At 35.8% G+C, this 16,753-nt stretch overlaps 1 protein-coding gene across 4 annotated transcripts; it reads right to left on the reverse strand.

Annotated features, from left to right (window-relative positions):
• Nucleotides 1–16,093, reverse strand: LOC126368565 (hrp65 protein-like). 4 transcript variants are annotated; one of them, XM_050012606.1, is made up of 15 exons: nt 15,941–16,093; nt 15,643–15,837; nt 14,886–15,182; nt 14,141–14,731; nt 13,828–14,049; nt 13,436–13,737; nt 13,244–13,352; nt 13,006–13,160; nt 12,424–12,646; nt 11,661–11,726; nt 4,147–8,915; nt 1,629–1,669; nt 1,404–1,469; nt 623–1,065; nt 1–170 (listed from the first exon to the last, which is right to left on the reverse strand). In XM_050012606.1, exons 2-11 carry the CDS (start codon nt 15,820–15,822, stop codon nt 8,793–8,795), a joined length of 2,268 nt encoding a protein of 755 aa, XP_049868563.1. In that variant the 5' UTR covers nt 15,823–15,837; nt 15,941–16,093; the 3' UTR covers nt 1–170; nt 623–1,065; nt 1,404–1,469; nt 1,629–1,669; nt 4,147–8,792. The 4 variants fall into 4 exon arrangements, with proteins under 4 accessions (XP_049868563.1, XP_049868564.1, XP_049868565.1 ...); XM_050012607.1 differs by having other exon boundaries at nt 1,629–8,915; nt 14,886–15,179; XM_050012608.1 differs by lacking the exon at nt 4,147–8,915.
• Between the last annotated feature and the right edge of the window lie 660 nt (nt 16,094–16,753).

Below are 16,753 nucleotides of genomic sequence, written 5' to 3' on the forward strand. Positions count from 1 at the left end.
TTCAAATCATGATAATGTATATTGATTTAATAGTTTTACAAAAGTCGTTTATGTAGGTAGGTACATCATATTGTTACAATGGTGTTTCTCGTAACGTTATTATGTAATTGATACATGACAGACAAACAAAATCATATTTTTAACTACCTAACCACTGTTGTAGTCGTAATCTGTAACAAAATAAAGTTCACTTTAGTATTTACAGTTGATATAAAATATAAATTTTGTATCTTAGGAGCGTTTCAGATAAACAATTGTTATGCGTCATTATGCATCTGTCGGGAAAAGAAGACAAAAAAATAGGAATCATCATTTTGAGTAGGTACTTAAGTCGATTGTATTTGCATTGCGCACTTACTTTTACATGCGCAAATGTCAAATTGCAATATTGCTTTCTTACATGTAGTTCGATGTAGAGACGAAGGTAGTTTTTAATCTTACCATTAACTCACGACTATATTCATAATAGGGCTAGTGAGGGGTAAATTAATCGTACGATGAACTATACCCACGCCTCACCGAGCTTTCTGTTAGACCAACATGATAGATAGGTGGTGAGCCGTATCACACAGGCTGTGTATCACAACACAAGACCACAGTGTCATTATCAAATCCAACTTACCATTAAAACTACAACCGGCGTCTCACCGATGCTGCTATATATCTAAGTTAGTCTCAATAATACTGCAATTATTTATATGCATAAGTCCTAACAAAAGTCTAAATGAAACAAAAGGGTAGCAACAAACCTAATCTGTCTTACAACAATATTCATGAACAATCAGTCTAACTATTATACCTCGGAATGTTTTGTAAAATATTCTAAATATTGTGATATTGAAAAACATTTAAGGCACTACTAACATTGAGTCTATTTGCAATTCCACATTATGTTTTTTTAAATTATTGCTGATATACGTCAGTAGTTTCATAAAAAAATTAATATTGTATAAACTACTGTAATGTAATGGTCTCAAATTTTCTACATTGCGTATTTTGCAGTATTTGATTAGACTAATTAAAATGATGTCTTCGCTGCTGATGATCAGCGCAACAGCCTTCCTTCTGCAAATAAATAAAATACTTAATTTTAAATATCATATAGTACTAAAAATGGAGTGATATAAGTCTTGCATGTATCAGATTTAAGTGTTATGCGTCATTATGCATCCGTCGGGAAAAGAAGACAAAAATAAAAGAATCATCATTTCATAGAAAACAATTAAAAAAAGAACATACGTCACTGGGTCGAAATTTAAATGCATAGGCATTTGAAGGCTTTTACGTGCGAAAGATGCAAAAGTTATATGTATATATGTATGTTTTGCTAATTGGAGTATGTGATATCTATAATATACTTTGGTCTTAGACAACGGAACACGATTTAGGAATAGAAAACGTACCGTATACTGCCTAGCCGAGGTGAAATTCAACACGATCAGAAGAGTTTTCTTTTGCCAATGGTCAATCTGCAAACAAAATAAATTTATATTATTGCGAATAGTTTCCTGGTCACCTAGGTAATCAATACAACAACAATAGGTATAATAAGTACGAATGGAATAAATTATTCGTTATTTAAAAAACACTATTCTTAGAAATTAAAGAATAATAAATGTAATAATTACCTTCATGACAGCCAGTCTCGCGTCTAACTAAATACGGACACCTGCGAACATAAAAATATATTAGTGCACTTGAAATTAAGTTTAAATTATCTAGAAGGCAATATACTGTACGACACTCTTGAATGATATTGATCAAAACTAATTATTTAGAAGAGATATAATTAATTATAACGTTAGTTGAAATCCCAGTAACGATACAAGGCTGTAATAAAAGAATTTGGGAATAATAAATGTATGATTATTACAAGTTTATTTTAAATTTACGGTTTGTATGAACATGGCAGAAAAATCATCTCACTTGTCAGTACATAGGTTTGCACATTTGCGACTTGCGTCAACTAGGTAGGTACTATAAATTATCAGTATTGATGTATCCGCTATGGTATGTTATAACTAAGAGTAAGTTTGCTTTTTATAAAAGTCTATCAAAACAGGCTTTTGAACAGCTTTCAGTGCCTTTTGGCTCCCGAAGAAATTCCGGTCGATATTGTTACTCACCAAATCGGCTAAATTGATTGAAATTTGAATTCAATAGTTTTATCTATTCTATTCTAAATATGTCTGAATTACAGCGTGCAGTGTTTATTTATCGTATTAGTACCATACCTAATAATTTATAACTTAGAAAATTCATTATCATTGTGCAAACGCTAAGTCAGCAGAGAGATATCATCAAATTAAAGATTATGAAACTTATTTTTAAGTTGCTTATTATGATTTTTAAATTAACGGTACGTAGCTTAAGTTATATTCAAATTGGGTTAACGGATATACCGTGATAATGAATATTGACAATATAATGTAAAAAATATATTAAAATAGAGAACATAATTCAAGCAGCGGTTTATTAAGTTTTGGTGTATGTTAAAATATACGTGTGCGCTCATTTTGAATTACGTAAGTATTTTTGATCGTTTCAGACCGAAATCATTAATTAAACTATTAAAACTTATAATAATACATAGAAACATTTAAACGATTCGAATCGTATTCGGAAAGTAAAGATTGTGAACTACTAGTACTGATGTATAACCGAATAGTTTTATTTTTTTACATCCCATATCATCTCAATATATCACTCATACCAAATAGCCTGGCTTCGCAGGCAAATGACTACCACAGCCGAGAACAACTTCAGAGAAATTTTATTAAAAAAGTCCTAAACTCTTTCCCGATGATGCACATAAAATGTACATACCTAAAAACCCCAATCCCCCATTTTATAGTCTTTAGTAACCGGAAAATCCGACAACGGAATAGTGGTAAAATTAACTCGGGCGTAGTCTTCTAACGCCATCAGAGGTCTTAGCCTAATTGCAGACGATTATGACAATTGACAGTGACAGTGATAAAAATATATAGGATTGCTATGTCGCATTTTTGTCACTGTGACTATTGATTGTCACAATCAGGTCCAACTTGAATAAGGCCCCGTGTCACGTAACAGGTCAAATATGGTCTAATTGCTTGATACATCGTATTTGTGAAAACAGTATATTTTACGAGCAATGAATAAGTTGATGGGCCTGTCACAATTAGGTAGTTTCCTAGGTCAGAGATAAATTATTAAATTCTGATTACTAAATAAAGACAGATCTAAAGGTGACAAAAAACGTTTTCTTTTTTCTATTTAGCTTATTTATGAATTTTATTTTTAAATTCCATAGTAATTTCGTTTTTTGACGTTTAGTAAAAAGTAACTGATTTGACTAGTTGAAAACTAGCCTATTACAGGCTTCTAAACTGAATTCTACCTTAATTGTCCTCACTTGACACTAGAACAGTGTTCTGTTCAATACGTAGCAAGTTCACACGTAACTAAGAAACCACCAGGAAACGAAACGTTGATAGAGTACGTGGCGCAGTCAAAACGCTGATTAAATGGAACGAAATGTTAATTCAGATGACAAAAATGTTTAATACGTGTCATAGAAATTAACCACATTCGATAAAATAATAAGTCACAGACGTCGTACACATATTAAAATATTTCAAGAAATCGTAGTAAAAATATTTCAAGATAAAAAACTGCATCTTTACTTTCCGAATCAGTGCTGTGCAATCGTCCCTAACACGATTTAGTATAAAATTATTAATCTCGAAATATAAAATAAACGTTGACATAGTATGAGGTTCAACAATGGCTTCTTTTTCAGAGTAACTTTGTATATGTTACTGCAAAATCCCGAAGCACGGTAAATCTTAATATTTCACTAGATCACGGAGGTGATCGTATGCCGTGCATGTGTAAACATCTCTTCTTTACAACCATGACTCAAAATTCTCTGTAAATTCTAAGGTTAACCAGGTGCCTGCCGGTTAAAAGTCCAAAATGAACGATTATAGTAAAACAATTCCAACTTTTACCAACATCACCTTGGTAAATGTCAGAATTTACCGCATTACGGACTTTTACAGCGACATTTACAAAATAATTATTTGTTGTTCTAATAAGGTACTCCTAAAATAGTGCCATCGTTATCCTTACACTGTGTGCAGAGTTTACGTTCCAACTTACCACACGTAATTCCGCAGAAATTCATAGAAAGAGATAAGTTCTTCGTTGACGGTGGAGGACCGAGTGGTCCTCAGAAATGATACTCTGGCAGATCGTTTCTTGAACTTTGTGTATCTTCTCTCTCCTTAAGTCCTCAATACAAAGTGCTGTTACAAAAAAATTCGCATACGCGCTCTTGTTTGGAAAAATGCATTTAAAGCATATGAAACTTTGATATAATTGAAATTGGAAGCATTTGAAAATAACGGTGTTTATATTGAAATATGTATTTGATATGGAGGTTACTTTGATTATAGAAGGGCGATTATGAAACAAAAGAAGTAAAAAATATATGACTACTAACAGAAAATAGATGTCGTCAATATAGGCGTAGAAACTACAGATATTTCGTAATCAGAATAACTTTAATAATGAAGACCTGAGCAAGGAATTCACAAGATTCAACTATTTGGGAGTACAAGACAGTAAATGTCAAATTCTGTGTTAATTTAATGAGCTCTGTCAAACCTGAAAAGAAAACCAAATCCCCGAGGAAAGATTAAAATACAGGTTGTATAACACTGTATTTAAAATAATTGCAACTTCAACAGCTTCCCTGTTGTAGGTAGAGGTATCTATGTATGACACGCGCGTCAATACTTTATACAAAATAAATTATGTACTTATTAAGTCCCAAATTGATTTTCATTATTATCGCAATTATTTTATATAAGGTAAAACACTATTTCATTTTGAAATACTGCATTGTCTTGCGATGCCTGCGCCCCTTCATTTTTGAATGCAAATTCACCCTCATTTCACAACACCCCAACCCTCAATGGAAACAAAAAATCAATTACTATTGAACAATAGTCCCATTTTTGTTTCACCATCGAATCCATTGATTTTATAACCCAACAAGAAGAGATATTAAATATCACTGTGGGGACTTCATATTTCTAAAACAATATTAGCATTGAATCAAGTATACAACGGCCTCCGTGGTCCAATGGCTGAGCGTTGGGTTCACGATCCCGAGGACCTGGGTTCGAGCCCCGGTGACACATCAACAAAAAAACACTTGGTGAGATTGTCTCCAGTTTGTAAGATAATTCGTGCTTCGGAAGGCACGTAAAACCGTTGGACCTGGTTACTATTTACTGACATAAGTACGTAGTCGGTACGTGAGCCATGTCAGGCCTCTGGGGGCCCAATAATAACCCTGACACCAGGATTGCTGGGCTGATCATCCACCTCACAACTCACACTATAGAAGAAGTATACATAAATCCCCCATCCCTGCAAGGCGATTTGAATTCCGAAATCCTTAAGATGACGAATTATGGCCTGTGTATAAATGTTAGTCCATATTTGGGTAGTGTCCTAGGTGAAAAATAAATTACGAAATGTTAATTATTAAACAACATACAGCAACAACAACAATAACAGGTTTAAAATAATTAAAAACATTTTATTTGTTCTATTTAACATATTTACGCAAGACGCAACAATAACTTTGATATTTTGTCACGTTTTATAGTGTGTTTTCATACAAATCCTATAGCAAGTTTCTTGTTTAGATAAAAACTGATTTTACTATTTGGACACTACCCTATTTCAAAATGTGCCCCACCGCCAGGCCAAAGCCTGGGACTATTTGGTCGTGATGTATGTTTGTTTTATAGCACTCACCCGTGCTTAGGGAAACTCGCAAAGAGAAAATTAAATCGAAAACATTTCAGACTCGGACGGGACTTGAACCCGCAGTTCTTATGAAGCCGGTTTAGTCTTCGTTTTGTAAAAAACAATGGTTCGTTCTATCCAGTGTAGTGAACGAAATCGTATCGCCTGTTTTGGACATTCTCATAAATCCAATGTAAAAATGTATTGCGCATAGAACCGCAATAGTTAAAACCTTTCGACAAAGTTCCCCCTGGCTTCATTCGGTCTATTTTTACAAAGCCGTAGTTTTTCTCATTGTTCACCCAGAATAACATCCTTGAAATTATTATCCAAGAAATTTTGACGTTCTGTACCAGAAGCAAACGGCGGGAGAGACGTGTATGTACTCTGTACATAATGTGTATGTGCTACTCAAACTAAGTATTTATTACACACATATCACACAAAAGTGTGTAAATGTATAAGTGATTTTTGTTTTTATAGCACTCACCCGTGCTTAGGGAAACTCACAAAGAGAAAATTAAATTGAAAAAAAATCTGACTAGGACGGAAAGTATGAAGGAGTGTGAATGTGTATTGTTTCAGGTGTATTATTCAATGAGTGTCTGTATGTTGTATATTGTGTCCACTTCCTTTTATTTGCTTCAATACTCGTGTACATGATATACTTACTTGTTCACCTTTTATTTGTCCTGTAGAAAATATAAAGTGACGTCTAAGTCAGTCACTTTGACTAAAAGAATGGGACAGAATAGTCACCACCATCCGAAATATAAATAGGTAGGGAAGAGTTGTTCCCGATGGAAAACGAAACGTCTTCAAACGTGAATTGAGGTTTCCTTGAAGTATCTTTGGAATCGTAATACTGAAATGTACCTTTGTTTATTCAGTATCTTTTGGACTAAGATATAATGTGATTAGACGTGTTAAGCCATACATATACATGTAGCAACACTCGCGCCACATATATTGATTGATCTCGAATCATAAAAAACTCCCTGTGATATGAGTAGTCGTCTAAGATAACATTCAAGAGTTACTTGAAACAAAAATTATTTTTCTGTTAACAATTAATCTGAAGAGGCTATAATTTGCAAAAACATATTTGTTGTATAATGGTTACAAACGTAGGATCCTTGTTATAATCCTAGAAAGACTACCATTGGTATGATTGACAAAATTAAATGTCAAATAAAATAAGATGTATCTAGCCAAATTAAGACTTGTTTGTGAGAAAGTTAAAGGCTGGTATTATAAATATGGTTCGCTATAATGGATAGATATGTACCTTATGAATCAAAATACATACTACACATATTTAGTTTGCTGTAAAGTAAGTAAGTAAAAAGGTTATTTCCTCCATTAAGCACATGGTACATGTGACAGTCCCATGACTATAATGACAGTGGCCAATGTAATGTGCATCCTGCAGCCATACCTTCAAGGAAAAGTTTGGATTTGCGAGCCAGATCCATGCGCATCGAAGGAATTGAATCCAGCACCCTACGTCGCGAGGGACATCATCATTATCACATGGTAGATATCAACTTATATGATAATGCAATATTATGTTTTCAGTAATGTACTTTAAAGATGCTGAGTCTAAACTAGGGTTGTAATATCACTCCGTCCTATATAAGCTCGCTTAAACTACTCTTGAATTTGAACTTGTATTTAACCGGTAACCGCCCTTGCGTATCTAGTACCACAAGTATTACTTTGAATTATGACAAAGATCCTTATTATGTAACTATGTTACGTACGACATAAATGAAATGGAGTTTAAAACTAGTAGTTATTTTATTGTTATTATCTAAATATTCAAGTGCAGACCGATTCGACCGTATGCTCGTAACGAAAAAATTGTGGTCGAAGCATTTCACTACTCAACGCATGCATCTAAAAGCTTGCAATAATAGAATACTTTCAACCATGTTATTTATAACTAAAATATGTTAGAAAATAAACGGGTGAATTTTAAAGAAAAAAACATCAGATACACGTAAAGAGCTTAGTTTATTAAATAAAATATACTGCCGAAATTACGAACTTTGAATAATTCGCACTACCTACATTACTACTACTATAAAATTAACATAATGTACTATCTTTAATATGCTCACGAAAATAATTGTAAACCAACTTTTCATTGCAACCATCATCGTAATTCATTCATATATAATACTTCCTTTCACAAAACGTGATATATATTTACCTTTTTTATTATAAATAAATATCTTTTTAAAGTCAAAATTATAACTAAGAGCCACATCGTGTGACATAACGCGTAAGTAGCTTTCACTATAGTTTTCCGAGGGTCTCGTTAAATGAACTTTAGAAAGGTTACGTTTCTCCACAAAATATAAAAATAACATCCATGTGATCAAACTATAAAAATTACAACTTACGTTACTTAATTTGAGACTATCCCAATACCTAACTATACATATGATGATTGAATATGAAAGTATATGTCATTAATATATTGGAGAGTGAAGCACGGTGGTTGATGCGCAGAATGATATTGTATCGATGATTGAAATTATCCTAGTGTAGTTATGATAACGATCAATAACTACGGATGAGATGAAGACGTTTGCAGTTTCAAAATTTAAAATACTTATAATATTTAATTTATAATAATGGTAATTTACGGCTAAGTAATTCAAGTTCAGTGTTAGACAATTTACTGACAATCCTGCCAAGGCAGGCAAGCCATCGGTTAGAACAAACAACGGGTAGATAGAGAGCGCGTCGAAACCGCGACTTACGTCATATAACTTTGTAAAAACATTCTAAGTATTGTAACTATGTACGTGGATAGAAAAGAAACATTCAACACGACATAACCTATTTAACCTAGTAGATTACAGAATAATCTCCCTTTGCTTGCCTAACCAAGGACTCGGTACAAAGATAAGTGTGGAATTTGCATAGTTGGATGGCGTCGCGTCGCCAACTTAGGAGCTCCAACATTTCGCAACCTAGAATCGGCGACGTTTGTTAGGGTAATCATCCATTTGGCGGGGCCCCTCCCAACCGCGCCCTTGTGGCATGTCGTCATAGCCGCCTCGTCCCATATCGAACTGGTCTCTGAAGCCTCCATCCTAAATGAGCAATCATAAACTTGCCAATAGATTTCCATTTCATATAAAGATATAATTAAAAAAACTAAATAAAAAATATCATTGGTAAATAAAAAACGCTGTATAAAGGAATAAATTACAGGTCAATAATGCTAATAACTTAAAACTACATAATAGAAGTCGCTGCTTAAGTTCACTTCTCTTTTAAAGATTTTCATATAATAAAATCTGAAAAATAGAAATTGGTTCGCATTCGAGAATAAATGCTTAAGTTTGTGGTTCGCAGTATTTTTTTTTTATGATAAATACATTCTAGAGGTATAAATTGATGCTGAAATAGATTCAATCAATGTTCAGAGTGAAGATATTAACCTGGAGTAATTCACTTGTTTTGTCATATTGTGTTAACTTTTCTTTTTCAAAGAGATTACATCTATTCATACACCATGACTATACGTACGATTTTTAAAACATTGACGTAGTAATTATTCAGTAATATATACAGTATAGTTTTGTATGTATATACATGTAAACAGTAGCTACTATTTGTTACGTCAAGCCGTATGATATAAGCGCATTTAAATTGTTATTATAACCAAGTCCAACCTTCTATCAAACTTATAATACAACCATTGGCTTTTCTAGTATCTACTTAATACATAATTAAATCCACATTCCCTTCCTTACGTGTATGTTTTGTACGTCACCTTATGACAAGTGTTTTATTCCCCTTCAAGCACACAACCACATACAACCTTTTTTAGGGTTCTGAACCTCAAAAGGAAAAACGGATCCCTCATATTTGCATACTTAGAAGATTGGTTGAAGTAAAAAGTATAATTCGGTTTCCTGAAAGATATAGCTACGTGTATTTATTGCATTATTTGCTATTGTTGTATCACTTATTAAAATAGCCCTTTGTGTAAGAGATATTCGTTAATTGAATACATTAGCCCCCGCTGCACAGATACCTAAGGCGCGGTATATGCTTATGCGAGGGCGCAGACGCGCGGCGCCAATTATATCGAAAGGTTTAGCCAATAAATGTAGCGAATCCTATCTACGTGGATAGACGTCGTACGAATATTGATCGAAACCCTCGATACCGTGCCGCGGGCGCTGGTCTAACTAAATGTATCTTCTACCACCATAGTATGTTCTATATGTGTATGTGTTAGTGACCCTTGATAAGTGCTTATCAAATCTTGAGCTATAACCACCGCTCCTGCACCGCACCCCCAAACCGTAATAGTAACGATTAAAATATTCATGTTTCTACAACGGTATTTACCTCTATAACAGTCATGGTAACTTCTTAAACAAGTATTTTATTCTAAGTAGTTGATTTTGTACAGTAGTGGCCCCGATTCCTGCAGACACCTCCTAATTTTACTTTAAGTACCTGTAAATTTCTTATCCGCCGAAAAGGGACGGATGATTGACAGCTCTTAATTTTAGGAAGAATGAGTAAATTAATGAATAACCTGGGCGAATCAAAAAGGTATCTCGCTGGTATGCAAACCGTTGGACGTGTGCTGTGAACTTAATTCTGTCGGGTTATTAGCCAATGTAAAATTTTTATAGGGCTGTTTTAGATTTGTGCTTAAAATTGACGTGTGTTCAATAAATTTTATGCCTGTCAATTACCCGTCCCTTTCCTTTTCGGCGGATAAGAAATTGACAGGAATAACTTAAAATAAAATTAAATGGCGTCTACAGGAATCTGCACCAATAACTTCTTATTTTTTTCTGTGTAGGTCTTATCTCCTGGACTACAGAAAAACATAGAATGCGTTCAGCAGCTATTAATTTAGGTTAGGCAAACGATATTTTAGGCACTTCGAGCACAAACGCATAGATAGATAGATAGATGCGCAACGCAGGCAGTTTGCACCATTCCAGTAGTAAACCGTGGTAAATATATATGCCACCGTTCACGACACCTTTCACCATAAAATAAAGAATGATACTACATACAACTGAACGCTCTCCGCACCAATTCGTATCGGGCGCCGAGGTGGATTTACCTCTGGGTCTTACTTTAGTCTAAATGGCCGTATGCCGCTAAAGAGTAAAAGGGAGCGCGCGAACTATCTGTTTCGCTCGCAATTATACAATAAGGCGGCACACAGTAAAAATAAGATTTTTTACAGAGTTATCCATTCCTTTTGTGCGAAGGCGGAGGTAAAACGAAACCACTGCCCTATTTTTCCCTAAAAAAGTAGCATGGAGAATGCTACACCGACAAAAGCGTGGCTCTTAAATGAGTAAGTATCCATTCCTTAATATATCAACCTATTAACTAAACCACAAAATGAATAGGGTTGAGGTATAGGTTTAAAGTGCTTAAAAATTATGTCCACTACAAGCTCAGTCAAGCTTTGCGTAACACGTTGTTTGGTTCCTTTTGGTTCCGATAAAATTAATCAGCAAATGGACCAAGTCCGTAAATATCGACCGCATTCCTCCAAAAAATGTAATTGTTACAATGTATGAATAGATATAATTTCATAATATAATGAAAAAGTCAACAAAGGCTAATACAATTTTATGGTATTCCTGTATAGATTCGTCCTATTATTGATTTTGGTACTGTTTAAAGGAATAGATTTTGTTAAATACTCGATTAGAGTTGAATGAAAATAATATGATGATGTTGTTATAATAAATCAAAAAACAAAGTAATAAAATTGTGAAGCTTGTACCACACTGTCCATTGAGTGGCGTGAATGTGGTGCAAGCTTTGAAATGAGAGAGAGTACTCACCATTGGCTGCTGTTGGTCGAACATGCCCTGTTCTTGACGATCCAACATTGAGTTGAGCCTTTGCGCCTGTAACAAACATTGATAATAAATACCTTGTCTTTTCATATTCACGGTCAAAACCTGCAGCACAACGAAAAGAGAAACGAATTCACATTTTAAACAGGCTGATGATATGGAATATTCAGATATTCAACCACGTCGCAGTATAGATGATGTGCGAATAACCTTACAAATTTAATCCGAGAATACAATGGCCGAGCTAAAAACATATGTGTGTAATCAGATGCGAAATTGAGCACAATTCGAGGTCAAGTTCCAAGTAACGGTATTTGATACAGTTATTAGTTGGAAGTACCTAACAAATATCCAATTGTTATGTACTAAATGACTTTTAACACTGTACTTCAAAAGAAAATTAACATTATAAAATTAATAATGAGTGTAGTCTACTTCCTACAGGATTTTTTTTTTCGTAGACTGAAAGTTTAGCGATGTTACCTATGTATATAATTTATGAAGTGTTATAAATAAATAAAAACTTGAAAACCTCAGTTCGTAAAACTTCTAAGTATTGTTCACATTGTTGTTAAGAAAGAGTGAGTGAATGTGGATGAGCAGAGGACCGGAAATAGTGGCGTGAAAGAGAGGAACCCTATTCTCTATACTCCCTATATTTTCATTGGTTAAAATGTACAAATTTTAGTCAATCAATGGATAGGACAAACACCTCCCAGAGCCTAACAGAGGTATAACAGAAACAAACCTGTACAAAGAGCGTGTTTTCCTGCTGGCGGCGGCGCAGCTCGTCGTCCTGGCGCCGCATGCGCTGCGACAGCTCTTCCTCGGTGCGCAGCAGGTGCGCGCGCTCCTGCTCGCGCCGCTCCTCGGCCGCGCGCTCCGCCATCTCCCACGAGCGCTTCTGTCGCTCGCGGTCCTGCTCGCGCTGGCGTAACTGCTCGCGCAGCAACTCCGTCTCATGCTCGTACCTGCGGGTTGTTACGTCATCAATAAACGAGGCCAAATGGTACTCATTGTTACCTAATTCTAGATTAAAATTAGTAAATATATCAAAAAGAAAACAAATAGTTTTTTGATCATATTTTTACTTAACTATAAAATAAAATAACTAACTATGGAGCTAACTAAACTGGCTATGAATAGACCAAGTACCCAAACAATACTTACTTGGCATATTCCATCTGTTCTAGATTAAAATTAGTAAATATATCAAAAAGAAAACAAATAGTTTTTTGATCATATTTTTACTTAACTATAAAATAAAATAACTAACTATGGAGCTAACTAAACTGGCTATGAATAGACCAAGTACCCAAACAATACTTACTTGGCATATTCCATCTGAGCTTCAAGTTTCTCCTCTTCTGCGGCCAGTTCCTTCTTCAGCGCCTCCTCTTTCTGGCGATGTAGCTCGTGCAGCTGCTTCCACCTTGTGCCATATTCGTGCTCAAAACTGCTGGGCTCCGAGAAACGCGGCCCAAGCTAAAGAAACAGACCATACATTAAAACAATGCTCTCACAACTTTACTTTTAAATAATTAGAAGCAAACTGTCGATGGACGAACCTCGCGGGCACGCAAAAATTCCGGATGCTTCTTTGGCAAGTTCTTTTCGGGGTAACCATCAAACTCATCTGGTTCTTCAAAGTTTTCCACGATTACTGGGCGTAGCGATCTGGAAGGTAAACATATGAATTAGGTTTAAACACTCCCAATTCTTTTCTACTCTGAAAACCATCCACTTAATTGGTTACTTACGATGTTAAAAAGAAGCATTTTTCCGTACAATTTCTGATAGCAGCCAATGCACTGGGTTTCCGCGCGTATTCTACAACTCCCTCTCCGAGAGTCTTCCCTCTCTCATCAACTCTTACGTAAGCCCTCTCAATTTTGCCAAAGATCTCGAACGCGCGGTACAGGAGTTCGTTGGATACGAACGGGGGCAGGTTCTTAATGCGCACTGCACTGTTGTGTGGTGCAAATCTGACTCTCAGTGGCCTACCACTTCGCATTTTTCCATCCAACTCACGTTTCGCGCGCTCAGCGTTCACTCTGTAATCCTGTGAAACAACATTTCAAAGATTTTGCTTATAAATTACATATCAAACTTTAGACCAACTACCCATTTAATTACTAAATAAAATACTTACCATTTTAATAAAACCAAAGTTCTTCTCTTTGTTCAAGAACAGCTCAGCAGTTTCTCCAAATTCTTTGAACATATTCTGGATCTCATCTTCAGAAACATCATTGGTAAGATTGCCAATGTACAAGCGACTTCTACCATTGAACTTCACTTCAGTCTGATCAATTGGTTGCAAGTCTATTAGTGGTCCCATCAACTCCTTTAATTTATTTGCTAGCATATGTTCCTAAAACAATGTTTTAAAATATTGACAAATGGTAATTTACAAAGAAAAAATGGTATTTTGAAATTAAAATAACAACAATCAATCTGCTTACCTCTCTCTGCACTGGCTTGTTACCATCAAGTGGGCGCTTCCCTGACTGATTGCGAGGTGGACCACCTCCTTGCTGACCCCCATGTGGTCCTCCCTGTTGACCACCTTGTGGTCCACCTGTCTTTGGTACAAATGGTCTGTTTTGTTGACCACTATTATTAGGTCCACCCTGACCAAAGTTGCCTCCCTGTGACTTATTAGCTTGGCCACCTTGGGCAAAATTGCCTCCTTGGGGCTTGTTAGCTTGGCCACCCTGCCCAAAACTGCCTCCTTGGGGCTTATTTGCCTGGCCACCTGGACCAAAATTGCCTCCCTGGGGTTTATTAGCTTGACCACCCTGTCCAAAGTTGCCTCCCTGTGGCTTATTAGCTTGGCCTCCTTGACCAAAGTTGCCACCCTGTGGTTTATTAGCTTGGCCTCCTTGGTTAAAGTTACCTCCTTGTGATTTGTTAGCTTGACCCCCTTGGCCGAAGTTGCCACCCTGTGGCTTATTACCTTGACCTCCTTGGTTAAAGTTGCCTCCTTGTGGTTTATTAGCTTGGCCACCTTGCCAGCCTCCCTGCTTATTGCCAAATTGCCCACCATTGACATTCTGCAATGTTTAAAAAATTGTTAGTTAATTTTACATCTATTGACTATGATGAAGTTTTTACAGTCATTTTTAATGATAAGTTGAAAATGACTATTTTTTCATATTTTAATTGGCACTTATTGTTTTATTATTCCAATGTTGAAACATAACATACCTTGGCCTGATTATTTTGTTGTGGACTCTGCTGAACATTGCCCTGGTTTTGGGGCTTCTGATCAACAACTGCTTTATCTACTTTGTCCTGTGATTCTGCTTTAGCAGGGGTAGTCTGCAATGGTTTCTGTTGTTGTGCCTGTGGTGTCACAGTTTCCGGTTTCTGCTGCTGTGGTTGTTGTTGAGCAGGTTGCTGTTGAGCCTGTTGATTGGCTGGAGCTGGTTGTTGGGCTGGAGCTTGCTGTTGCACTGGTTTCACACCTTGCTGCTGAGGCTTGTTCTGCTGGAATTTATTCTGCTGTAAATAGAACAAACATAAATTTAACTGAGCCGCTTTGTAAAAAAAAATACAATATTCATAGTAATTATTAACTTGGACTATTTCGCAAAGTATGGGTAATTTACATGCATAGTAATATTCTGATTTTACTCTGAAAAGCTAGATGTCACCAGCATAAACAACTTATTAGGTTTTTAGAAAGGTACTAATTACTGTATATAATATTAGTAGGTACCAAATTTTCTAATTTGGATAGGTACTAGATAACAGGCTCAGACAGAGTACACTTCCCCAGAATCCAATCGTGTGACTCAAGTACCAACAAGATGGCGGTCTTACAAAATAACATGCGTAGAATTTGAGAATCCAGCTGTAATTAATCAATCAATCTCAATTTGTTACTTTGGATTGTATCCGCAACAGTTACATATTACCCAGGCCAAGAATTTTGGTTAACAAGTGACGCGTATGTACTCACCTCATTATTGGGTCGTTGACCGCCTTGCATATTTGGATTATTTCGCTGGTTGTGCTCGAATCTTGAATTATTACGGAAGCCACCGATTCCTCCGCGGTTTCCACGGCGGCCACCCTGTCTCTGTGGCTGAGGTGGCCCTCCATAACCTCTTCCGAATTGATTCATGGCATGCATTTGCATAGTTTAACCCAAATCCTAAAAAGGGAAAGGATAATGAAGTGAAGTCTCGTTTCACTTTGCAATAAAGTTGTAATTGCACTCTAAAAATACTCAATTATACGAAAAGGAAACAGCTTACCACTTGTAAAATAAAATTATTGTGAAATTACCCCTCAAATATTGCAACGTAACGTAAATAGCTCGACGCTTGGTTGGATCGATCAAACGACAAGACAAGCGAAGCGACAAGACAAAATGGCGTATCCAAATCCACCCCCTCCACATTTGCCTCCACATCAAACTTTCACTCGATGCTTCATTTCGTTCATTTCATTCCCTCCTTGTTCCATCCATTCAATCAATGTTTTCTTACTTGGTCTTTGGTTTTCTTAAAGCCATGTTCACATAGAGCGATATTTATTACATCTTTCAATCAATCGTCAATCATGCGTGCCTTACGCAAACTAAAATCGATCTTGTTATTATTATACTGTGACCGTTATTTGTAGGGTCATGTGGAGTCCTACTTATGACATGTTGTGAACTAACTAATATGACCCGTAACTAACGTTATTATCAAACAAATTATCATTTAAACAAGTTTTTTTTTTTATGGTGTGTTTGAATGAACATATTACAACATCAATGGAATAAACTGAATATTTTTTGTGACCGATTCGCTCATGTGTGTTGCACCCGCTTCAGTTTCCGTGTACCAAAGACAAAGACAATAACCGGATGTGGCTTGGGATGTAAGTATTACTCAAATACTGGCAACACTGCGTTTTAAGTGGGTCGTTCGTTTCATTATTATTACTTTTTATTGAAACTGATTGAGCTTTTTTCTAACACATCGATGATTGCACATTTTCCAAACATATTTGAGTAATCTACTAAAAATGCCAGACTTGAAAAAGGAAAGCCTTTGAAGAGTGAGCGGAACCAAGGAGCG

Source organism: Pectinophora gossypiella, chromosome 7, assembly GCF_024362695.1.
Source record: "Pectinophora gossypiella chromosome 7, ilPecGoss1.1, whole genome shotgun sequence".
NCBI classification, from domain to species: domain Eukaryota; kingdom Metazoa; phylum Arthropoda; class Insecta; order Lepidoptera; family Gelechiidae; genus Pectinophora; species Pectinophora gossypiella.